The 25,270-nt window shown below is 42.8% G+C and overlaps 1 protein-coding gene across 1 annotated transcript in view; it reads left to right on the top strand.

Moving 5' to 3' along the window:
• The window catches only part of ythdc2 (YTH domain containing 2), a 138,020-nt gene that overhangs the window by 100,835 nt on the left and 11,915 nt on the right, over nucleotides 1-25,270 (top strand). Inside the window, exons 27-30 of the mRNA XM_070883727.1 lie at nucleotides 3,429-3,597; nucleotides 13,292-13,495; nucleotides 17,631-17,813; nucleotides 24,852-24,956. Of these exons, the coding sequence (XP_070739828.1) occupies nucleotides 3,429-3,597; nucleotides 13,292-13,495; nucleotides 17,631-17,813; nucleotides 24,852-24,956 (661 nt within the window). The remainder of the gene's footprint in view (nucleotides 1-3,428; nucleotides 3,598-13,291; nucleotides 13,496-17,630; nucleotides 17,814-24,851; nucleotides 24,957-25,270) is intronic.

Raw genomic sequence — 25,270 nt, 5'->3', positions numbered from 1 at the left:
TAGTTGGGGTCACAGCACTGATCCCTGCAGCACCTCACTAGTTACTGGTTGCCAACCAGAGAATGAGCCATTTATCCCAACGCTGTGTTCTCTGTTAGTTAGCCAATCCTCTATCCATGCTAATATATTACCCATATAATTTCCATGCTTTTGTACTCTACCTCATGAAGCCCAGGATCCCGTAAGCTTTTTTAGCTGTTTTCTCAACCTGCCCCGCCACTTTCAGCGATTTGTCCCTATCTCCTACCTCACAACCAATTACTGACCAATGTCACAAGGTTACCTACAATTCTGTGCACTCTTTTTTTTTTGCTAATAGATCTCTGTGGAACGTTATCAAATGCCTTTTGGATGTCCATATAGACAACATCCATAGACACTCCCCTATTCACCTCTTCAAAAAATCCAAATAGATTAGTCCTGAGGAACCCATGCAGATGGAAGGTGAGACTGCAGTCTTCTTTACAGGAGAGGTGGGGGGTGATATTGGAAGGAAAACCAACCACGGCTAATATACGTTCAGGCAGAGTGTTACATCAAAGAGTGATCGACAGGACTATTTCCTATTCCACATGTGTCCCTGCATCAACATTTGCTTCCCTGCTCCTTTGATGGTGTAGCATTTATGTCATCTCCTCATTTTGTGCTGCCAGTCTTACTGGGGTCTCCATAGGCATAGATTCCACTGCCGGGTTTGAGCCAACTGTTGGTCTTTAAGTGGGTCTGCAGCACAGTAAGGAAGTCTTGAGTGCTTGTGGATCAAATCTAAACTTTTGGTTAGTAGATTTGAACTGAACAGTTTGGCCATTTAAACATATTAAAATAATCAAGTAACTCCAGGAAGTTGGGTCTCTATCCACATACAATGACAATTAAACCACATAGCGCCTGGCCTGAACCACGCATGTCTCCGCTTTGATCTGAGGTAATATGTACTTGTATAACTTGCAGAAAGGGTGCAGTGACTGACCTTAACCCTGAACGTACTGCATTCAGCAAGAAAAGATATCTGATAATTTAATGTAGTCAAAATATTTTGTGTCACCATCTAACAAGTCAATCCAAGTATTTGACACACATCACTGAATCAAGCCATCCCATTCATTTCCAAATATACTATGTGATTTATGTTCTTGAGGTCAAGATCTCAAGAACATAAATCACATAGTGGCCTTATTTGGCACCTGTGTCATGGTGAAGATGTGAGTTACGTCTCAGGAAGGGGCAGGGACAATTACTCTATGGACAGATCTATGACCAGGAGTTTCCAATTTTTTAGCTTATTTTTCTGCTTACACCCAGCTTAATGATCAATTTGAAGCCGGCTGAGTGTCTGAGCTCAATCAATAGTTTTGTGGCAGCAATTCGCCATGGAAGGAGTGAGCGATCATATTTAAAGGATCAGTTTTATGTTGAGAACTAGCACAGGAGAATTGTCAAGGTTGTACTTGCTTTTGGTTTATTGCCTGAGCCTCGGCTTAATGGTGTATATTCATCCACCGACTGAAGATAAGGAGTTCATATAGTGTTTCTCCTATTCCAGCAAATCAGAGTACAGCGGTAAGAGTTCTTTGTTCAACTCCAGGTCTTGCTACCTTTACCTAGATATTGGACAAGTAATATACTCTGGCCTGCAGGGGGTACAAAGCCTACCTGTTGGCATTGTAATTCACCTTGAATCCAAGGAGCTATCTGCTGTTTAAAACCTCAATGCGATAAATATCTTACACCAATTCCCGCTTATAGGGCCCAAGTTTCGGCTCGAGTTGCTCCTTTTTTTTGGAGCAACTAGTTTAGTATGGAGTATCTTAGAAATCGCAATTCTCTGCATTTAGTTTGCTCCAGTTCTAGTTAGTTAGAATAGTTTCGTTTTAGTACAGTTTTCTTTTCCAAAAGGGAGCGTTACCAGCCATTTACGCCTGTTTTGCAAGTTTAGGCAGCGAAAGGTTACTCCAAACTAACTTAGAATGGAGTAAGGGTCGACTTTTCTACGCTCAGAAAAACCTTGCCTACACTTTATAAATTAGGCGCAGGTAGCGAGAGATGGAGGGTGGGGGGACAGGGGGAGGGAAGTTGGGGGATTTTACAAAGCATTAAACACTTCACTTTTACCAATAAAGAGCCATCATCAATAATAAATGATCAATAAACCCACCAATAAATTAATTAATCAAAAATTTTTTTTAAAGTAATAAAAAAATCAATCAATAAATAAAAAATTAAAAGTTTCTACTCACCTAATGCAGCACCAGGAGCCCTCCAACAGCCTGCTCAAGAGCTGCTCGGGCGGGCTCTGCCGCCGACAAGATGCTCGGGCGGGGCCCGCCCCCGACGAGATGCTGGCCGGGCGGGGCGTTCCAATGAGATGCTGGCCGGGCGGGGCGTTCCAACGAGATGCTGGCCGGGCGGGGTCTGCTCCTGACGAGATGCTGGTCAGGTGGGCCCCGCTGCCGACAAGATGCTCGGGCGGGTCCCGCCGCCGAGGAGGTAAGGGCAGGCAGGCCACTCGGCCCAGAATAGGGGCGACGTCCCTTCGGCCAGGGATAGGGTTGCCCGGAGACAGGACGCGCTGGGTGGGCCAGGAGTTACTGCGCATGCGCGTAGCTGCCGGCACTCTTTGGCGCAGACTGTAGCTCCGCCCCCAGCAGCTCCTGCTGCGCCGCGCTGAGCTGCAAACGAACCTACAGATATTGGAGAATCGCGAGGTAAGTATTTGGCGCTTTTTCAGTTTTAGAAATTAGGCGGGCCTCTCCGAGGTGCGCCGTTCTACCGGGGATCCGAAACTCGGGCCCTTTAAAACAAAGGATTTTCTGTAGATTATTTGGATAGCTTACTATCCCTGAGCTTGTTTGGATGAAAAGCACTCACCATTATGGTGAGAATATATGAATGTAAAATGGTACTTTTATAAATATTAATTTACAGGATCTGGGCATCGCTGGCAAAACCAGCATTTATTGCCCATTCCTAAATGCCCTTGAGATGGTGGTGGTGAGCCGCCGCCTTGACAACTGAGTGACTTGCTAGGCCATTTCAAAGGGGCAATTAAAAGTCAACCATATTGCTGTGGGTCTGGAGTCACACATAGGCCAGACTGGGTAATGATGCCAGGTTTCCTTCCCTAAAAGACATTAGTGAACCAGATGGGTTTTTATGACAGTCATGATCACCATTACTGATACTAGCTTTTTTATTCCAGATTTATTTAATTAACTGAATTTAAATTCTGAGAATTTTGCAGTACAGAAGTAGGCCGTCGCTACTGTGCTGGGACTCAAACAGCTATCCATTCAGTTCCTTTGTTTTATACTGCCATTGCTCCATATCCTTTAAAAATGTTATTTTTCAAATATTTATTCACTTCCCTTTTAAAAGCTTTTTATTGCGCGTTTTTAAAAATGGTACAAACCAGCAATTTTCTCTTATAGGGCTCAGTTGAAATCACAGCAGCAGCAGCAGCAAAGATACAAGGAGAGGGGCTTCCTCCATCCTAAGAGAAGTTCTGATGACAGGTCAGATCAGTCATCTGTAAAATCAACAGACAGTAGCAACTATCCCAGCCCTTGTGCCAGCCCATCTCCACCACCTTCCGGCAAGGTAAGTATTTTTTTTGAAATGCTCTCTTAGAATCATTGAATGTGGTGGCAGAGAAAAGTGCCATTCAACGTATTGGCCGGAATTCTGCGAGTGAGTATTTGGAGGCGGGCCCGCTGTCAACATGACCATGATTGACAGCGGGGCAGAAGTCCACTCTGGACCCGCCTCCTTGTGAATTACCCAAGTGCCGGCTCTGCCTGTGGATTGAAGACCCTCATGAGCTTTCAACCATATATCTGCAGCATAACTAAGACCGCCTATTTCCACCTCCGTAATCTTGCCTGTCTTTGCCCTTGCCTCAGCTTAACCGCTGCTGAAGCCCTCATCCATGCCTTTGTTAGCTCTAGACTTGACTATTCCAATGTAATCCTGGCTGGCCTCCCACATTCTACAGTACGTAAACTAGAGGTGATCCAAAATTTGGCTGCCTGTGTCCTAACTCGCACCAAGCCCCGCTCACCCATCGCTGACCTGCATTGGCTCCCGATTAAGCAATGCTTCGATTTCAAAATTCTCATCCTTGTTTTCAAATCCATCCATGGCCTTGCCCCTCCCTATCTCTGTAATCTCCTCCAGCCCCACAACTCTCTGAGATGTCTGCCCTCTTGAGCATCCCTGATTATAATCACTCAACCATTGGTGGCCGTGCCTTCTGTTGCCTAGGCCCTATGCTCTGGAATTCTCTGCCTAAACCTCTTCGCCTCTCTACCTCTTTCCTCCTTCAAGACGCTCCTTATAACCTACCTCTTTGACCAAGCTTTTGGTTACCTGCCCTGATTTCTCCTTGGGAGGCTTGGTGTCAAACTTTTAATCTCATCATACTCCTGTGAAGCGCCTTGGGTGTTTCATGACGTTAAAGGCGCTATATAAATACTTGTAAGCAGAGTGTCAGGCAATTGAGATAGTTAAGAAGCTGCCTAAAGCTATTTAAGCAGCATTTTCCAGGTCCTAACCATTTTACCAAGTTTTTTTTACGAGGTTCCCATTCCTTGGGGAACACGTCAGGTAAGTGTGGGCTCTCAACAACTCTGGATTGGTTTGACTAGTTGATAGCTGCAGAAGTGGTATAAAAGCTACCATTTCACCGCTGTTCAATTTCCAATCTTAGAAGCTGGAACCTTCAGGATTTGGAATACACTTTTCAGCTTTATGGAGGTTTGAAGTGTTTGCAGTGAACTCTCTATCCAATGTCACCTCATTGGAGTAATCCATCTCACCATTGACATCGCTTCTATTATCTCGACTTCAGCTGCCATCTATTCCATCAGCATCGGTGCCCTTGGAAAAAATCTCACTTTGGTCCTCAGAATCCCACCACGATCAAACCCAATACCATCATCACCAGGCACACCAGCAGTACCAACAACAATAACCTTCCCCGTAATCACCTGATGCTGCACAGGACACAGGGCATCAGCACCCGACCACATTGCTGCCAGGGATGGCCTCACCATGGCCACATTTACTTCACTTGATGCTGTACAGCCTGGCTGTGCCAGGTTGGCACCACCCCTTCCAAGACCATAAAGCATCCTGACAGTGCCCAAGTGGATGCATTGGTTGTAATCTTCCAAAATTCCCTGGATTCTGGAGAGGTCCCAGTGGATTGGAAAACCGCAAATGTAACACCCCTATTCAAGAAAGGAGGGGAAAAGAAAGCAGGAAACTATATGCCAGTTAGCTAAGTGAGTGGACAAAAATTTGTCAGATGGCGTATAATGTGGGAAACTGTGAGGTTATCTACTTTGATACAAAGAATAAAAAACCAAAATATTATTTAAATGGAGAAAGAACAGAATGCTGCGGTACAGAGGAATCTGGGTGTCCTCGTGCATGAAACACAAAAAATTAGCGTGCAGGTACTGCAAGTAATTAGGAAGGCAAATGGGAATGTTGGCCTTTCTTGAAAGGGGGGGTGGAGTATAAAAGTAGGGAAGTCTTGCTACAACTATTGGTGAGCCCACACCTCTCGAGTACTACGTACAGTTTTGGTCCCCTTAGTTACGGAAGGATATACTTGCAATGGAGGCAGTTCAGAGAAGGTTCACTTGGTTGATTATTAGGATAAAGGGGTTGTCTTATGAGGAAAGGTTGGGCCTGTACTCATTGGAGTTTAGAAGAATCAGAGGTGCTCTTATGGAAACATAAGATACTGAGGGTGCTTGTCAGGGTAGATGCTGAGAGGATGTTCCCCTCGTGGGGAAATCAAGAACTAGGGGCTATAGTTTCAGAATAAGGGGTCGTCCATTTAAGATGGAGATGAGAAGGAATTTATTCTCTGAGGGTCATATATCTTTGGATTCTCTACCCCAGAGAGCTGTGGAGGCTGAGTTATTGAATATATTCAAGGCTGAGATAGACAGATTTTTGGAACTATAGGGGAAGCAAGGGTTATGGGGAACAGGCCATGATCTTGAATGGCGGAGCAGGCTCGAGGGGCCGATGGCCTACTCCTGCTCCCATTTCTTACATTCTTATGTTCTTAAGCCATTCTTTTCACACTCATCACCTTTGGAGGGTGGTACCATTATGTCTCACCATTCACTGCAACTCACTAAGCCACTTCAAAAGGTGCGCACAGATCTGTCCAAGAAGGCAAATTGTTGAAAATAAAGATTTCAATGTTTGACAACAAATTAGTAGAAACTTTATATCAGCATTGCCTAGCCTTGTGTGTTAGTTAGTATGATTGGACAACGATTGAGGGTAAGTGTGAGGGGTGGCTAGTGAGATGGGGATGTGATAATGTAGATAGAGAGATGAGTGGGTGAAGGTACAAGGTAAGTTGGTGTGAGTAAGGATGTGCAGGAGTAGGATAGGGAAAGCAGAGTGATGGGGATGTGATGTGTGGCACAGCAGGATGAGGTTGAGTGTGGCTTTGCAGTAACATTTTGTGATCTACTGGGATCATTGAAAGGTTTGTGCCCCTGCAGCCAAGTCCTCCTGACGACATCCCTGCTTGTGTCCTCCTGTACAGTGTGCAACCAGGCTGCGTTGGTGTCCTGGGGAGGTCTCTTCCACTCATGGGATGGGAAGAGAACCTCGCTGCGTGCTCTGACTCCCTGCATAAGTATATGGCGAGAGTTTGGGTGCGGGTGTGCACCTTTGCAGTGTTTGCAGCATCTCCATGCTGCAGAACACTGACAACACAACTGTCAAAATGTATGTGGACACGGTCCCTTTAAGGAAACTGGCTGATAACGTGTCATCAGATGACATCATCAGACCCATTTCGTTTTAATTGCTGGGAACCTCGCCGAGTGGGTGTAACAAGCCCAATCTAGGGAAAGTCGCGGGGGAAGCTGACATGGAGCCAGGGGCCACGAGCGAGGTCGTGGCCCGCCTCGGTAGGAAAAATCGAGCACATCATGTCTGTGCAGTTTTTTTTTCTATAAACCTAATCTAACCCCATTCTTCTACTTGCACCCTATACCATTTAATATTTCTCTCTCTCAAACAATGCATTGCTTTTGAAAAAAAATTGTAGACTTTGCTTCAAGTTTTTATGGCATAGCCTAATCCTTTACAACCTGTTCTCATGTCAAGTCTAGCTGAGAGTAGGTGATAGTCATGGAAAACTGCTCTCCATACTGGGTGGCAAAAGGTGGTCTAAAATCAAACTTCAGAACTTTCCCTCCACATTGCCAATGAACTCCAGTTAACAGCAGGACTGAAAACAAAATTCTTTCACTTAGGAAATTATGGGGCCATGTTTCGGCCTGAGTTGCTCCTGTTTTTTTGGAGCAACTGATTTAGAATGCAGTATCTTAAAAATTGCAATTCTCGGCATTTAGTTTGCTCCAGTTCTCGTCAGTTAGAATAGTTTCAGTCTGGAACAGATTTTTATTTTTCAAAAGGGGGCGTGTCCGGCCACTTACACCCGTTTTGAAAGTTTAGGCAGTGAAAACTTACTCCAAACTAACTTAGAATGGAGTAAGTGTAGATTTTTGTACGCTCAGAGGGCCCAAGTTTCAGCCCGGAACTGGACACCCGTTTTTTGCACCACAAATGCGCCTAAAAAAAACTCACCTATTCTCTGGCTCCCTGTAAGTCCTCTGGAGCTGGGCGCGGCGCAGCACGAGCTGTGGGGGGGCGGAGCCAGGTCCCTGTGCTGAAAACAGTGCTGGGACCTCTGCATTTGCGCGCTACAGTGGGCGCGCATGTGCAGTAGCTCCAGGCGGCCAAAACTGTGGGAGGGGCCCGAAGCACGCAGCCCCTAGCCCTGGCCGAATGGCCTCACTGGGGCTGCGTGGATAAGGCTCACCTCCCACCCGATCGGACGTGACCCGACTTGACTCCCGCTCCCCGGACCGGACCCGACCCCCGCTCTCCCCGCCCCGCCCCGGCGACCCGACCTCTGCTCCCCCAACTCCCCCCCCGCCGGGCGACCCGACCCCTCGCTGTCAGAAACACAGACAGAGAGTGAGAGACACACACAGACAGAGAGATAGAGACACTGACAGAAACACACTGGGGGGGCCGACCCAGCTCGCTGTTGGAGGACTCCCGGTGCTGCAGTCGGTAAGTAGAAAATGTTTTATTTATTGATTTTTTTAATTTTTTAAATTTTTTATTAATTTTTTTGGATTGATTTATTGGTTGATTTATTGATGTATTTATCATTTATTATTGATGATGGCTCTTTATTTGTAAAACTGAAGTGTTTAATGTTTGTAAACTTCCCTTTAAACCCCCACCCCCCCATTCTGATACTGAAGGGGTTGACTGTGGATGGGCAATGGCAGACATTTAGAGACCGCATGGATGAACTACAACAATTGTACATTCCTGTCTGGCGTAAAAATAAAAAAGGGAAGGTGGCTCAACCGTGGCTATCAAGGGAAATCAGGGATAGCATTAAAGCCAAGGAAGTGGCATACAAATTGGCCAGAAATAGCAGCGAACCCGGGGACTGGGAGAAATTTAGAACTCAGCAGAGGAGGACAAAGGGTTTGATTAGGGCAGGGAAAATGGAGTACGAGAAGAAGCTTGCAGGGAACATTAAGACGGATTGCAAAAGTTTCTATAGATATGTAAAGAGAAAAAGGTTAGTAAAGACAAACGTAGGTCCCCTGCAGTCAGAATCAGGGGAAGTCATAACGGGGAACAAAGAAATGGCGGACCAATTGAACAAGTACTTTGGTTCAGTATTCACTGAGGAGGACACAAACAACCTTCCGGATATAAAAGGGGTCGGAGGGTCTAGTAAGGAGGAGGAACTGAGGGAAATCCTTATTAGTCGGGAAATTGTGTTGGGGAAATTGATGGGATTGAAGGCCGATAAATCCCCAGGGCCTGATGGACTGCATCCCAGAGTACTTAAGGAGGTGGCCTTGGAAATAGTGGATGCATTGACAGTCATTTTTCAACATTCCATTGCCTCTGGATCAGTTCCTATGGAGCGCAGGGTAGCCAATGTAGCCCCACTTTTTAAAAAAGGAGGGAGAGAGAAAACAGGGAATTATAGACCGGTCAGCCTGACATCGGTAGTGGGTAAAATGATGGAATCAATTATTAAGGATGTCATAGCAGTGCATTTGGAAAGAGGTAATATGATAGGTCCAAGTCAGCATGGATTTCTGAAAGGGAAATCATGCTTGACAAATCTTCTGGAATTTTTTGAGGATGTTTCCAGTAGAGTGGACAAGGGAGAACCAGTTGATGTGGTATATTTGGACTTTCAGAAGGCTTTCAACAAGGTCCCACACAAGAGATTAATGTGCAAAGTTAAAGCACATGGGATTGGGGGTAGTGTGCTGACATGGATTGAGAACTGGTTGTCAGACAGGAAGCAAAGATTAGGAGTAAATGGGTACTTTTCAGAGTGGCAGGCAGTGACTAGTGGGGTACCGCAAGGTTCTGTGCTGGGGCCCCAGCTGTTTACACTGTACTTTAATGATTTAGACGAGGGGATTAAATGTAGTATCTCCAAATTTGCGGATGACACTAAGTTGGGTGGCAGTGTGAGCTGCGATGAGGATGCTATGAGGCTGCAGAGCGACTTAGATAGGTTAGGTGAGTGGGCAAATGCATGGCAGATGAAGTATAATGTGGATAAATGTGAGGTTATCCACTTTGGTGGTAAAAACAGAGAGACAGACTATTATCTGAATGGTGACAGATTAGGAAAAGGGGAGGTGCAAAGAGACCTGGGTGTCATGGTACATCAGTCATTGAAGGTTGGCATGCAGGTACAGCAGGCGGTTAAGAAAGCAAATGGCATGTTGGCCTTCATAGCGAGGGGATTTGAGTACAGGGGCAGGGAGGTGCTGCTACAATTGTACAGGGCCTTGGTGAGGCCACACCTGGAGTATTGTGTACAGTTTTGGTCTCCTAACCTGAGGAAGGACATTCTTGCTATTGAGGGAGTGCAGCGAAGGTTCACCAGACTGATTCCCGGGATGGCGGGACTGACCTACCAAGAAAGACTGGATCAACTGGGCTTGTATTCACTGGAGTTCAGAAGAATGAGAGGGGATCTCATAGAAACGTTTAAAATTCTGACGGGGTTAGACAGGTTGGATGCAGGAAGAATGTTCCCAATGTTGGGGAAGTCCAGAACCAGGGGACACAGTCTAAGGATAAGGGGGAAGCCATTTAGGACCGAGATGAGGAGGAATTTCTTCACCCAGAGAGTGGTGAACCTGTGGAATTCTCTACCACAGAAAGTTGTTGAGGCCAATTCACTAAATATATTCAAAAAGGAGTTAGATGAAGTCCTTACTACTAGGGGAATCAAGGGGTATGGTGAGAAAGCAGGAATGGGGTACTGAAGTTGCATGTTCAGCCATGAACTCATTGAATGGCGGTGCAGGCTAGAAGGGCCGAATGGCCTACTCCTGCACCTATTTTCTATGTTTCTATGTTTCCCTACGCCTGATTTGTAACCTACGCCTGATTTTCTAAGTGTAGACAAGGTTTTTCTGAGCGTACAAAAATCTACACTTACTCCATTCTAAGTTAGCTTGGAGTATGTTTTCACTGCCTAAACTTTCAAAATGGGCGTAAGTGGCCAGACACACACCCCCTTTTGAAAAAAAGATCTGTTCCAAACTGAAACTGTTCTAACTGACTAGAACTGGAGCAAACTAAATGCCAAGAATTGCAATTTCTAAGATACTCCATTCTAAACCAGTTGCTCCAAAAAAACAGGAGCAACTCAGGCCGAAACTTGGCCCCATTAAAACCTTGTCTTAGAAAATCAGGCGTAGGGAATGGGGAGGGGGGGGGGGTTTAAAGTGAAGTTTACAAACATTAAACACTTCAGTTTTACAAATAAATGATAAATACATCAAAAAACAATAAATCAATCAAAAAATAATTAATAAAAAAATTAAAAAATCAATAAATAAAACATTTTCTACTTACCGATTGCAGCACCGGGAGTCCTCCAACAGCGTGCTGGGATGGCCCCCCCAGTGTGTCTCTGTCAGTGTCTCTATCTCTGTGTGTGTGTCTCTCACTCTCTGTCAGTGTCTATGTTTCTGATGGCGAGGGGGAGGGGGGGGGGAGGGAGAAGGAGGGGAGGGGGGGAGGGGAGGGGAGGGGAGGGGCGGGGGAGGATGAGGAGCGGAGAGGAGGGGAGGGGAGAGGAGGAGGGGGGAAGGATGAGGAGAGGGGTGGGGGAGGAAGGAAGGAGGATGAGGTGGAGGTCCCACGACCAAAAACTTCTTCATGTTGATATTTAATTAATTAAAAGTCAGAAATCCAAGTTTCTCCCCCCAAAAATTTCACAATTTGCTGAAGAATCTGATTCCTAATTAGGTTGCGTGAACTTTATTCCCAGTATCAATATTCACATTTGTGATTCCCATGGAGGATAAGCTTTCAGTCATTACTGGTCATTTAGGGAATGATGAAAACCATCAGGATTCTTCTCACATTGCTTTAAATGTGCTGTCAAATCACCAAGAAGCCATATAGATTGCATTCATTGTTGAGATTATAGCCCAGAATTTCCGACTCGGGTCCGTACGAAGTTTCTACGGACCCGGGAAGGCATCGGAAAAGCCGTTTTTTAGCACGCAATGCGCATGCACTGAAAACCGGCTTTTCCAATCTGTCACGCTGGAGCTTGACAGATGATCCGCATCTCGGGAGCGAGGATATTTGTACGTGGAAGTTTGGGCTATTTACCCATATCTTGCACGGCAAATGTCCTCAAAACTCTTGCGCCTAAAAAAGCAGGCGCATAGCCTACTTTTACAGCCCTAAGAGTTTAAAAACATAGAGAAAACATGATTAAAATAAAAATTTTAAAAACACATTTATGTTAAAACCCTGCCCACTCAGATAATGTTATTTTAAACCTTAACTTAACTTTTTTTAAATCGGGAATTTTTTTTTCTTTAAAAAAATGTGTAACATTTTTAATTTCTATTAGTTTATTGTGTGAGGTGTTTTTTAAATGTTTTATGTCGTGTTTGTACGTTTTGGGCTTTTTCTCATTCATTGTAATAAGAACTTCTTACGAAACTCCTATTACAATGAATGAGAAAATACTTGCCTGTGATTGGGTGTCCAGGCACACATGACTCCTGCGGACATCCCGACATGCACGCGCTGCGCGTCGTAGGGAGAGGAGACCTGTGGATCGGGAGTTCCAGCGGGCGCAGCAGCTTCAGGTAAGTGCGCATTTTATTTCTATTTTTTCTGGATTTACCCGTGGGAAGCCCTCCTCGAAATTTCTGCACCCATATCTTATAGTACTGCCACACAGGCAGACAGAATGTCATGAATCTGCCATTTTTTTTTGAGGGGCATTTCATTATTGTAAATTAAGGTATGTAGTCATACTTGATTTAACTTATTTTCATATTACAAAATGGCATAGCTTCTTTTGCAGGTTATGGTCATTTTTCCTGGGAGCACTATCTCCTGTATATTTAATATACTCAAAGTAAGAATTAAGAGCAGGAATAAGCCATACGACCCATCAAGCCACCATTCAATAAGATCTTTGACCGCAACTCCACTTTCCTACCTGATCTTCAAATCCCTTGATTTCCCCTCGTGTCCAAAAATCTATCTTATCTCAGCCTTGAATATACTCAACGATTCAGTGTCCACAGTCTTTTGGGGTAGAGAATTCCAAAGATTCACAACCCTCTGAGTGAAGAAATCACCCTCATCTCAGTCTTAAATAGCTGACCCCTTATCTTGAGACTATGCCCCCTCGTTCTAGACTCTCCAGCCAGGGGAAATAACCTCTTCGCATCTACCTTGTCAATCCCCCTCAGAATCTTGTATGTTTCTATGAGATCACCTCTCATTCTTCTAAACTCGAGAGTATACGCCCAATTTACTCCATCTCTTCTCATATAATAACCTTCTCATCCTAGGGATCAATCAATCCTCATACTTTAATGGAAAATCACAATCTGCTTGTGTTGCCATCTCTTTTCAGACAGTTTTGCAGCTGAAGTAGTTGAGTGCTGACTACTAACTGAAAGATTGCAGATTTTGAGTCTTAGGATATCATGATCCTAAGTGGAAGAATTTTGTCTGTTTTCAGTTGTGCTTATTAACTGGAGTGCATTGGCAACGTGGAGAGAAAGTTCTGAAGTTTGATTCCGACCACCTTTTGCCACCCAGTATGGAGTTTTCCCTGACCAGCACCTACTCTCCGCTAGACTTGACTTTGGAACAGGTTGTAAAAGGATTAAAAAGTAACAATCATGTCATTTTTCTTTAGGGCTCTAAATCTCCATCACCGAGGCCAAATATACCAGTTCGCTTTTTCATTTTGAAGAGCAGCAACCTTCGTAATCTTGAGATTTCTCAACAAAAGGGAATCTGGTCCACTACACCCAGCAATGAACGAAAACTCAACCGTGCATTTTGGGAAAGCAGCATTGTGTATCTAGTATTTTCTGTGCAAGGATCAGGGCACTTCCAGGTGAAAATGTTACTATAAAGAAGTATTTAATAGTTGTGTATTTATTCTCTTCAATTAAGTTGCATGTTGCGAATTATCCATAATAATAAAATCATTTTTTAAACTTATTTTCTTAAGTAACTTCCCATTAGATACTTGATTTAACAAATAAGCAAATTGTTAATTATCTGTGTACATTCATTCTTCCATGGGTTGAATTTTCAATTGCTTAAGTAATTTGCTTTTTCAGTTTCTGAGAAGCATCACTTCATTTCATGGTATTTGTAAAAAAAAAACTGTTGTGCAATAATTTGTCACCTTAGATAAACGTTTTATTTCCACTAACTTCATGGATATCTAGAATTGTGACCTCAGTAACCTTAAAATATCTTCACCAAACTTGATAAGTAAATTCTTACTGAAATCGATATGCTGCAAAAATTGTGAGAGACCGAACATCGCAGATTTAGAGAAGTTTCACTAAATGCAGTGTTGGGCATTATTGAATGCAAGTCACATGAAAAAAATCAAACATAAATTCTAACTGAAATATATAATCTTTTAATTCAAAGTTGTTTAATTAATCTTTTTGAACAAAATTGTGTCCTGTGCTGTTTTATTTAAATTGCTTAAGTTACAATGCTGGGTAATTAAAACTGAGAGATGAACAAAAATAAAATGAAGAACAACCTAGTTTTAAATAGAATTTGCAGTAACAGATTTTTCAGTTTTTAAAAAAAAATGTAGATGCCAAGTCCCATTCAGAAAGCTCTTACAAATCTTCAGGAATTACTATCAAAACATTTTGTTCCAAAGGGAGTTTTGTGCAGTCTCTCCTCATGCTGGTATTATGTCTCCTTGTTGGCCTCATCTGTGTTTCATTCTCCTCTTCCTGCAGTCTGTGGTGTTCCTCTTCTCGGGCTCAATTTTGGCCCACCCCTTTTTTCAGTACACTTACTGGAGCTGCACCGCTTTTCTCCGTTCAGAAGTGTGCCGAAAAAATTCCTCCCCATTTTGGCTGCTCTCCGGCCTCCTCCCTGTGGTCGCGCAGTATGGCCAGTCGAGTCAGGCGTGGAGCCAGCGTCCTGCGCCGAAAACAGTACCGGGATGTCTGCACATGCGCAGTAGCTCCTTGCTCCCAGCCTCTCCATGTCTTCCTGCAGCCGCTGTGTGTGGGACCCGATGCCGCCCAAATGTTGTCGTGAGTAGGGGTAGTTGATTTGAAGCTTTAATCATCGAGAAATCGCACCGGGAGGCCACTCGGCCAGGGCTAGGGATGGGCAGGCAGGAGGAATTGATCGTGCTCCTGCCTGGATGATTTCTATCAGTTCTCTTGCCCGCCCCTAGCCCTGGCCGAGTGGCCTCCCGGTGTGATCTATCCAGAATAATCGTTGCAAACAAATAGTTTAAATTAGTTGTGCGATTAGTTAATTTAATTCAACTATCTTTTACTTTTATTTTTGTAGTTTAAACTTCCATGAATGCTTCTGTTGTATAGTAAATTAACTTTGCGAAGTTTGTCATATGATGTCTTGTATAGCTGTTTGATCCTATTCACATTCTTCAGTCATTAAGTTTCTTTATTAATGACCAAATTAAATTTTAGTCTTTTGAAACTCATTCGGCCAGGGCTAGGGGCGGGCAGGCAGAAGAACTGATAAAAATCATCCAGGCAGGAGCACTATCAGTTCTGCTGACCTAAGTAGATTTGGAGTAACTATTAGCTGGCCAAAGTTGCCTAAATGGGCAGAACTAGCACAGGTGACTGGTAACGCCCCCCTTTTGAGAAAAAAAAAGAAACTAAAAAAACTCGTAACTAACTCACTTAAACTGGTGCAAATTGAATGTGCAAAATGGGGATTTTTACGTAGCGCCAGGAAAACCAAGTTACTCCAAAAAAATACGGAGCAACTCCTGGCCAAAATTGAGCCCCTAGTCTTATTTCTTCTCCACTAAAACGCTTGCTCCTTTAGCTGAAATTCTTTCACTTTTGCTTCCACTGCTAAACATGCCATTTCACTTTCGGTCTCCTGATCTGGTTGACATTTTTCATTATTGCTGCTTTTGTTCACTCTGAAATTTTAAATGTTTTGAATTACCTTTGGCATTTGTCTTCACTCAGTATTCCAGGTAGCTGCCACCAGTTGTTAAGAATTCAGGTCTGCTGCAGATGTCTATTAGGTTTCAGTGGCACTACCTACTCCCTTAAGCGATCTAGTCACTTGCTTCTTGCAGAAATTGTCTCCCACTGTCCTAGTGCGTTAGCGAGTCTCATCTGCCTATTGATCCACAATTCAACATGGGGTCATTTTGGAAAGCTAATCCTTTTTAAGCAAACTTTTGGTGAATACCCAACTTAACTTAATTCATGTCCCAGTTTATTATTTTTTTTTAAAAAAGTCTCCAAAATACCCAAACTGTTGTATATTGCACATTTTTCTAGTTTAAAAGAACTACACAATGTAAATCTCATAATTATTTATTTCTCCTGCATCAACAATGAAACTATAGAATAACAATAGTTTGTACTGCATCCTGGCTTAATTGTCAGTTTCATTTTTGGCTATAACAGGTTGGATACTTAGTATAAGCAAAATATTTTACCAGTTTTATTTACAAGTAATTTATGCTGTTTCTGAATATGTTCAAAACATTATTTTGGTTTAGTTGTCTGAGAAACGGACTTAAATAATGGATTTGTTGCAACAGAGTTTATTGATGTACCGATGTACCAGGAGTGAGACGTGTATTTTCCCATGGCTTGTTTGTGATTTAGTCAGAGCAACGAAGATAAAGAAGAAAGGTTCATAGTCCAAGGTTTAAAAAAAGTTGGAAAGAAGATAATGGACCAGAAATTGCGGTCGGAGGCATCCCGCAGCCGAATGCCTCCGATCCACAAGAAAAGTACGTACCTACCTGGTGCCTCCGGAGCTTCGGACTCTTGCAGTCCTGGGCCTGCGTAAAGGCCCTCGTATTCTGGGGTGCATGCGGTTCACAAGCGTCCGTTGGATGATGTGGGCCAGGCCAACCAATGACAGAGGGATTCCCATTATGCTTATGGGGATTGCATTTATGTCTGAAATCCCCAATAGTATATTAGGAATGACAAACACTTTCGCACAACCTAAATAAAAAATAAAATCACCAATATGTTTAAAATTAATAAGAAATACAATTTAATTAAACATTTAAAACAAAAATAAATTTTTTTGAAAAATAAATTTAAACATTTTTAAAGGGGCCATAAGTAACCTAAACTAATTTTAATGAGTTTTGATGTTTAAATGATTTAAGAATTTATTTTAATATTTTCAACCCATATGCTGGTAAACGAAGGCCCTACACCTGCTTTTACCAGGCGCAAGTGTTTTGTGGGCATTTGCTGGGCTATATCCGCCAGCGAATGTCCATTTCCTGCACATGTGGCTGATCTGTGAAGTTGAAACTTGACGGAGCGCAAGTCCAGGGTTTTCATGCATGCGCAGAGCATGCAGAAACCTGGAACTTGCAGGGAACTTATGGCTGCGTATGCTGTGCGTACACAATCATAAGCCCCGTAAAATCCGGGCCAAGGTAAAGAGAAAGTTGTTGTTGGGTGATGGGAATCTATATTTTAAAACCTATAGATTGTAAATGCAAGGAGGAAGAGGATGTAGGACAGTACTTGGTGCTTCTGAGAAACAAGAGAGGAAAGGTTAGAGTAATAATTGTAGTAGCATGAATAAAGTTGCATTGCAGAGTGAGAGAGAGAGCAGGAGGCGAGATAGTCTATCAAATAACCCATTTCTTGGTCAGGAGCATGTTAGTGGTGCAGAAAAAAAGCAGGAAATTGAGTTCCTTGGAGATCGCTTTAGCAGTGCACAAGATGTGAGAGTTCATTCTGAGATCATAGGAGATAGTGAGACCAATAATGTTGATGGATGAAGAAGGACTAAGGGTGAAATCATCAAAGGTAAGAAGTGTCATTAGGTATTCAAACTGAATGTAGCCTGTGTAGTTACCCCTGAAGGAGCAAGAGAAAATTAGTCAACTGAAACATTCTAAGGCATCACTCCACTTGCCAGCTAAAGAATGGGACAGATCACCTAAAGAGGGGATTAAACTATACATTTAAAAATGATTTGTCTCTAATTAAAAATTGCTCTGTTTTCTTTAGGGTTTTGCCAGAATGATCTCTGAGATAGGGCGGGAGAGAAGCCAGGAGTGGGGTTCTGCTGGGCTGGGAGGCGTCTTCCGAGTGGAATGGATAAGAAAGGAAAGTCTTCCTTTCCAATATGCCCATCATCTGCTCAACCCATGGAATGATAATAAGAAAGTCCAGATAAGCAGAGATGGACAGGTATGATCTAACATTCAGTATATTCTTTTCGTCTTTCGGATGAGACTTTAAACTGAGGCCCCATCTGTCCTCTCAGGTGGATGTAAAAGATCCCAGGGCACTATTTCAAAGAAGAGCAGGTGAGTTATCCCTGGTGTCCTGGCCAATATTTCTCCCTCAATCAACATAACAAAAACAGATTATCTGGTCATTATCACATTGCTGTTTGTGGGAGTTTGCTGTGTGCAATTTTCGCTGCCGTGTTTCCCACATCACAACAGTGACTACACTCCAAAAGTACTTCATTGGCTGTAAAGCGCTATGAGACGTCCGGTGATTGAAAGGCGCTATATAAATGCAAGTCTTTCTTTCTTTATATGTACAGTATGTGCTTTCTTATAAGAACAGTTGTACTTCTGTATCAGTTTAATTTTGTGCATTTGGATGAATTTTTTTGATCTCTAAAATACTCATTAAAAATGTTTTTTAAATTGCATATACCCTGTATGAGTCTTGTCAGTTCTGTATGGAGGGCAAATGGTTTAATTTGATCGCTTATTTGAATTTAAAGTCTACACATGAGTGGCAGAAGAATTGGGCTGGTGGTTGTTACTCAGCTGTTCGTGCACTCCATTTTCAGAGTACCTCAATTCTGCAGAATGATGTGGGATACCTTCCCACTTATAGTGATGTTCACAATACACAAGCATAAGCAAAAGACATTGGTGTTTGTAGGAATGGAGTCAAAGCCCATTCTGCTACGCACATTAATGGTTAAATGTAATTTACACTCATTTGTTAACTGTTACAAGTCTGGTCTGCTGCTCTGTGGTGATGCATGTTTTCTATTAACACTTGGTTTTACAGTATTTGGTATGATGCTGCAGAGCAGGTTTCCAGATTGCCCAATCTTTGGCTACATTTTCCTAGGTTTTTTAATGAATGAGTGTGACATTGCTTAAGTATTTGCTTCAGATTATCCTTGCAATGTTTCCTGTAATCTGTGCTACCTTGTTTTTCTGTCTTCAACTGGCTGCAGAATATGGTGGCTTTGAGAAACTGCTTATCTTATTTGAAAACTAAATGTCCTATTCACTGGAGCTGCACCTGAATAAGCTTGATGCCAGTCATGTTGGTTCACTGCAGTATTTCCGTCTTCCTCACTTGTTCCTTAAATTTCATGAGATATATGCCTTTGGAATTTTCATGTGCACATGGTAGAGTGTTGCCATTTTGCAGCTGTATAAATGAGCACCACTGCACACTTTAACTTCAAGTTGCATTCATTCTAAATGTGATGCTGCATTGCCCTTTTTGATGTGGCTGTCAATATTTTGTTCCAAATGCACATCATAATTGAGTATCCTGCTTGGGTATATGAAGTTATTCATTTAGTTTTGCATCTCATAGCATCATCGCGGGTTTATTTGTAAGGTTGATGGGTACAGTTTAATGTGTAACTTTGGTCTTTTTTGAACTGATTTTATAAATCGGGTTTGAACTGCAAGTATATAATGCAAACAGGAATTCTAATTACTGAAGTGTTCCTTCAACAATATATCCCAATATAATGATACATGGATAGCTAGATCTTTATATATTACTGTGTGTTGTGCTGGAACCTTTATGGGATTTATAGTACTGTGAGGAAAATTACTTTTAACTTAAAGTTCTCCACCTCCCAATAAAAGTTACAGTAAAAGGGTTTTTTCTGTAAGGAATTTCTCCCAAGTTATGCGACAATTGTTTGGAACTCGTGAAGGCATGTGTAAGGCGAATACTGTTAGATCACAGGTGGGTTTGTTCAAGCAGTTACGATAAGTTCTTTTGAATACAGTTCATGCTAACTAAACCTGTCGATAATCTTATATGTGACACGACTGGCTGTTTATTATCCAGTGGCAGCTTAAGGTATAGAAGATGTTTTCACTGTAATTGCACAGTGGAATGCTGGTTATCCAGATGCTTCCTGGTAAGAATCATAGAATGGTTACAGCACAAAAGAAGGCCATTTGACTTGTCGAGCCTGGGCCGGCTCTCTGCAAGAACACTTCAGCTAGTCCCACTTCCCCCGTCCTTTTCCCCATAGCCCTGCAATTTTTTTTCCTTCAGGTACTTATCCCATTCTCTTTTGAAAGCCACAATTGAATCTGCCTCCACCACCCTTTCAGGCAATGAATTCCAGATCCTAACCACTCGCAGTGTAAAAAAGCTTTTCCACATGTCGCCTTTGGTTCTTCTGCCAATCACCTTAAATCTGTGTCCGCTGGTTCTCAACCCTTCTGCCAATGTCTCTCTATCTACTCTGTCCAGACCCCTCATGATTTTGAACACCCCAATCAAATCTCCTTTCAACATTCTCTCTCTAAGGAGAACGCCCAGCTTCTCCAGTGTATCCACGTAGCTGAAGTCCCTCATCCCTGGAACCATTCTTGTAAATCTTTTCTGCACCCTCTCTAAGACCTTCACATCTTTCCACACGTGCAATGCCCAGAATCGGACACACTATTCCAATTGAGGCCGAACCAGTGTTTTATAAAGATTCATCATAACTTCCTTGCTTTTTTGTACTCTATACCTCCTATTTATGAATCCCAGGATCCCATATGCTTTTTTAACCGCTTTAACCTATCCTGCCACTTTCAATGATTTGTGCACATATGCCCCAGGTTTCTCTGTTTATGCACCCTTTTTAGAATTGTACCCTTTAGTTTAGATTGCCTCTCATCGTTCTTCCTACCTAAATGTATCACTTTGCACTTTTCTGCGTTAAATTTAATCTCCCATGTGTCCATCCATTCCAACAGCCTGTCTGTCTGTCTTGAAGTTCATCACTATCCTCCTCACTGTTCACTATACTTCCAAGTTTTGTGTCATCTGCAAATTTTGAAATTGTGCCCTGTACACCCAAGTCTAATCAAGAAAAGCAGTGGTCCTAGTATTGACCACTGTATACCTTCCTCCAGTCTGAAAAACAACCATTCACCACTACTCTCTCTTTCCTATGACTTAGCCAATTTTGTATGGATGCTAGCACTGTCCCTTTTATTCCATGGGTTTCAACTTTGCTGGTAGGCCTATCATATGGCACTTTATTAAACGCCTTTTGGACATCTATGTACACCACATCAACTGCATTGCTCTCATCAAAAAACTCAAATCAAGTTAGTTAAACATGATTTGCCTTTAATAAATTCGTGCTGGCTTTCCTTAGTTAATCCACACTTATCCAAGTGACTGTTAATTTTGTCCTTGATTATCATTTCTACAACTTCCCCACTACTGAATTTAACTGACTGGCCTGTGGTTGCTGGATTTATCCTTGCACCCTTTTTTTGAACAATGGTGTAACATTTGCAATTCTCCAATTCTCTGACACCAGTCCCATATCCAAGGAGATTTGGAAGATTATGGGCAGTACCTCTGCAATTTCCACCTTTACTTCCCTCAGCATCCTAGGATGTATCCCATCCAGTCCTGATGACTTAGCTACTTTAGTACAGCTAGCCTTTCTAGTGCTCCTGCTTTATTAATGTTTATCCCATCCTGTATCTCAACTATCTCCTCTTTCACTATGACTTCAGCAGCAGCATCTTCCTTGGTAAAGACAGATGCAAAGTGCTCATTTCGTACCTCAGCGATGCCCTCTGCCTCCATGCGTAGGTCTCCGTTTTGGTCCCTAATCTGCCCCACCCCTCCTTTTACTACCCGTTTACTATTTATATGCCTATAGATTCTCTTTTACGTTAGCTGCCAATACTGTTCTCATACTCTCTCTGCCCCTCATTTCATTTTTCACTTCACCTCTGAACTTTCTATATTCAGCCTGGTTCTCACTTGTATTCTCAAACTCACAGCTGTCATGCGTCCCCGTTCACTGATTCATCTTACTCTCTCTCTCTTTCGGCATCCAGAGAGCTCTGGCGTTGGTTGCCCTACGGTTCCCCCTTATGGTAATGTACCTCGACTGTGCGTGAACCATCTCTTTAAAGGCAACCCATGGTTCGATTGGTTTTGCCTGCCAATCTTTGATTCCAATTTATCTAGGCCAGATCCGTTCTCAACCCACTGAAATAGGCTTTCCTCCAATTTAGTATTTCTACTCTATATTGCTCCCTGTCCTTTTCCATAGCTAGTCTAAACCTTATGATACTTTGATCACTGTTTCCCAAGTGTTCCCCTACTGACACTTGCTCGACATGAACCCACCACATTCCCCAGAATCAGATCCAGCAATGCCTCGTTCCTCGTTGGGCCGGAAAGGTACTGATCAAGAAAGTTCTCCTGAACACGCTTGAGATATCTTTCCCCTCTCTGCCCTTTTGCACTATTACTATCCTAGTCTATGTTGAGATAGTTGAAGTCCCCCATTATCACTACTCTAGTTCTTGAAGTTCTCTGTAATTTCCCTGCAATTTTGCTCCTCTATATATTCCCCACTAGTTGGCGGCCTATAAAATACACCTAATAGTGTGATGGCACCTCTATTGTTTCTCAACTCTAACCAAATAGATTCTGACCTTGACCCCTCCAGGATATTCTCTCGCTCTCCAGCCTGTAATATTCTTCTTAATCAATACTGCCACCCCACCTCCTTTTCTTCCTTCCCTATCTTTCCTGAACACCTTGTATCCAGGAATATTTAGTACCCAATCCTGCCCTTTTTTGAGCTAGGCTTCCGTTATCGCCACAATATCATATTCCCATGTATTTGTTTGCGCCTGCAGCTCACCAACCTTATTTACCGTACTTTGTGCATTCACACACATGCACTCTGAATCTATCTTAAACCTTGTATTCTCTCTCAATCTGACCCCACCTAATACCGTACTATTTCTTACTCTAGTGCTATCTGTCTTTCACAATTCTTTGTGCACCTTGTTTCTCCTTTCTAATACTACATCCTGGTGCCCATCCCCCCCAAGCTAGTTTAAACCCTCCCCAACAGCATTAGCAAACCTCCCCACGAGGACATTAGTCCCAGCGCTGTTGAGGTGCAACCTGTCCAGCTTGCACAGGTCCCACATCCTGCAGAAGCGGTCCCAATGTCCCAGGAATCTAAGCCCTCCCTCCTGCCCATCTCTCCAGCCACGCATTCATCTGCTCTCTCCTATTTCTATACTCACTCACTCACTCGTGGCGCCAGGAGTAATCTGGAAATTGCGACCTTTGAGATCCTGCGTTTTAATCTCTTTCCTAGCTCCCTAAAATCTGCCTGCAGGACCTTATCTCACTTTCTATCTATGTCGTTGATACTGATATGGACCAAGACCTCTGGCTGTTCACCCTTCCCCCTTGGAATGTCCTGCAGTCGCTCAGTGACAGCCTTGATCCTGGCACCAAGAAGGTTACATACCATCCTGGAATCACGTTTGCGGCTGCAAAAACACCCGTCTGTTCCCATAACTATCGAATATCCTATCACTATTACATTCCCGATCTTTCTCCTCCCCCCTGTACAGCTGAGCCACCTGTGGTGCCATGGACTTGGTTCTGGCTGTACACCCCAGAGGAACCATCGGACTCACCAGTATGAATACTAGTTGGAGAGCGGGATGCACTCTGGACTCCTGCACTACCGACCTGGTCCTCCTTGTTTGTCAGACATTCACCTATTCCCCCTCTGCCTGCACACTCTTGCGCTGCAGGGTGACCATCATCTGAAATATGCTATCTGCATAGCTCTCAGCCTCACGGATGCACCACAGTGACACCAGCTGCTGCTCAAGCTCAGAAATCTGGAGCTTGAGCTCCTCCAGCTGACAATACTTCCTCCACATGTGGTTGTCCAGGACACACGAAGCATCCTGGAGTAGTCACATGGCACAAGATATGCATTCCATGGGACTGAGGTGCCCAGACATGCCTTTACTTAATAGACTATTAAAGAACTTAACAGAAATAAACTTAAGACTTAAAAAAAAATCACCAACTACTCACCAATCAGCTCCTTCCCTTGCGCTGACATCACTTGTCTCACTCCCTGACACTCGCGCTCCCTCCAGGCTCTTGGGCCTACCTTTATCTGCGGCCGCTCCTCTCGCTGTCCCATAGGTTAGAAACCTTGGGTTCTGTGGCTCCTCCTTTTCAGTCAGACATCTCCGCTCCACCGAATTTCTGTGCACTCCAAATTCCTCACTCTACTTGCGATTCACTCCGTTTGTGAATCTCCCACCTCTGTCTCCAAGCTCTATCTCTGCTCAAGCTCATATAACTGCAATCAGTTATCCAAATTATTCAATTAACGAAACTGGGATACTTAAATTGACTAACAAAACAAGCTAGATCTCCTAGCATATCTTGAATGTAGCAGTATCTCATTATACTTTCTGATATTGCCACACTGGAATTGAATGCAAGCGGTTATCTAAATTATTCAATTAACTAAACTGGGATATCTCCCAAACTTTATGGAGAAATGTTGTCTGAATGTGTTAGACCTTATGTTGTACTAACTCTCCAGGACAAACCGTTAACTCACTTCAGAGAATGTAATCCTGGTTATTCCAATGTTTAGACTTTGATTATTATATTTAGCTTCTCATCACCCCACACAAATAATACATTGTATTTCTTAAGTTAATGTACCCTTAGTACTAGAAACATTTGATAGCTTTTTCCTTGTCCTCCCAAGTACATTTTTTTTTGTCAGCCCGAGTCTTATTAATTTTTGTGAACTGTGGAACAGTTTCACCTTTTATTTTATTTTTCATTTAACTTTCTTGCCTTTTCAGAGGGGTCAGCAACAATTGAATTTCGGGCCTCTTTGAAAACTAGTTTTGAACCCAGCAATAAAAACTCAACAATTTAGTGAATGGTCAAATGGTTCATATTTGCCTAAGTTTGTATGTTTAGCAAGTTCCCAATCATTACAACGACCTATGTCTCACCACACGAGCACACTGTGTTACTCTGGTAGAAGGGTGGTCATACTCCTTAAGTGTTCTTTATGCCTTTCACATAGTACTTTAAAAAAATTACTTTATCTGTTCATTTAAGATAACTGGATAAGGTTTGAAAATATCAAGGGAATAGACTTGCTTTATGTGTCCTGTACAGGAACTGGAGCCACAGGTTGGGGAACAGTTGCTGCAGCTCTGGGAACGAATTCCTCTAGGAGGGAAGCTACCACAGACAGATAGCAGACTCGGCATATTTGGGGAGGTAATGTTGGTTGGTCTAAAATTATGTTCTAATTTTACTGGAATAAATGATAAATCTTATGACTGGCTGATATTGTGACATCCAGTCTATGGATGTTTAACACTAATAGATTATTGCACACTTTGAAATATCTTTTAAACTACATGATGTGTTCTGCAATTATTAAGAATTCCTGTCAAAATATATTTCAGGAATAAATAGAATATTGTACTGGGTGATCGTTCCAATTGCTTCTTAACATGTGAAAAATGCCTTCATAATTCATTTCTGAAACAACAGAAACACCATTAGTCATGTAATATCCCATCATTTTC

This window comes from Pristiophorus japonicus, chromosome 1 (assembly GCF_044704955.1).
Source record: "Pristiophorus japonicus isolate sPriJap1 chromosome 1, sPriJap1.hap1, whole genome shotgun sequence".
Lineage (NCBI taxonomy): Eukaryota > Metazoa > Chordata > Chondrichthyes > Pristiophoridae > Pristiophorus > Pristiophorus japonicus.
The sequence above is the reverse complement of the archived record's forward strand: the minus strand, read 5'-3'. Positions and strand labels throughout refer to the sequence as shown.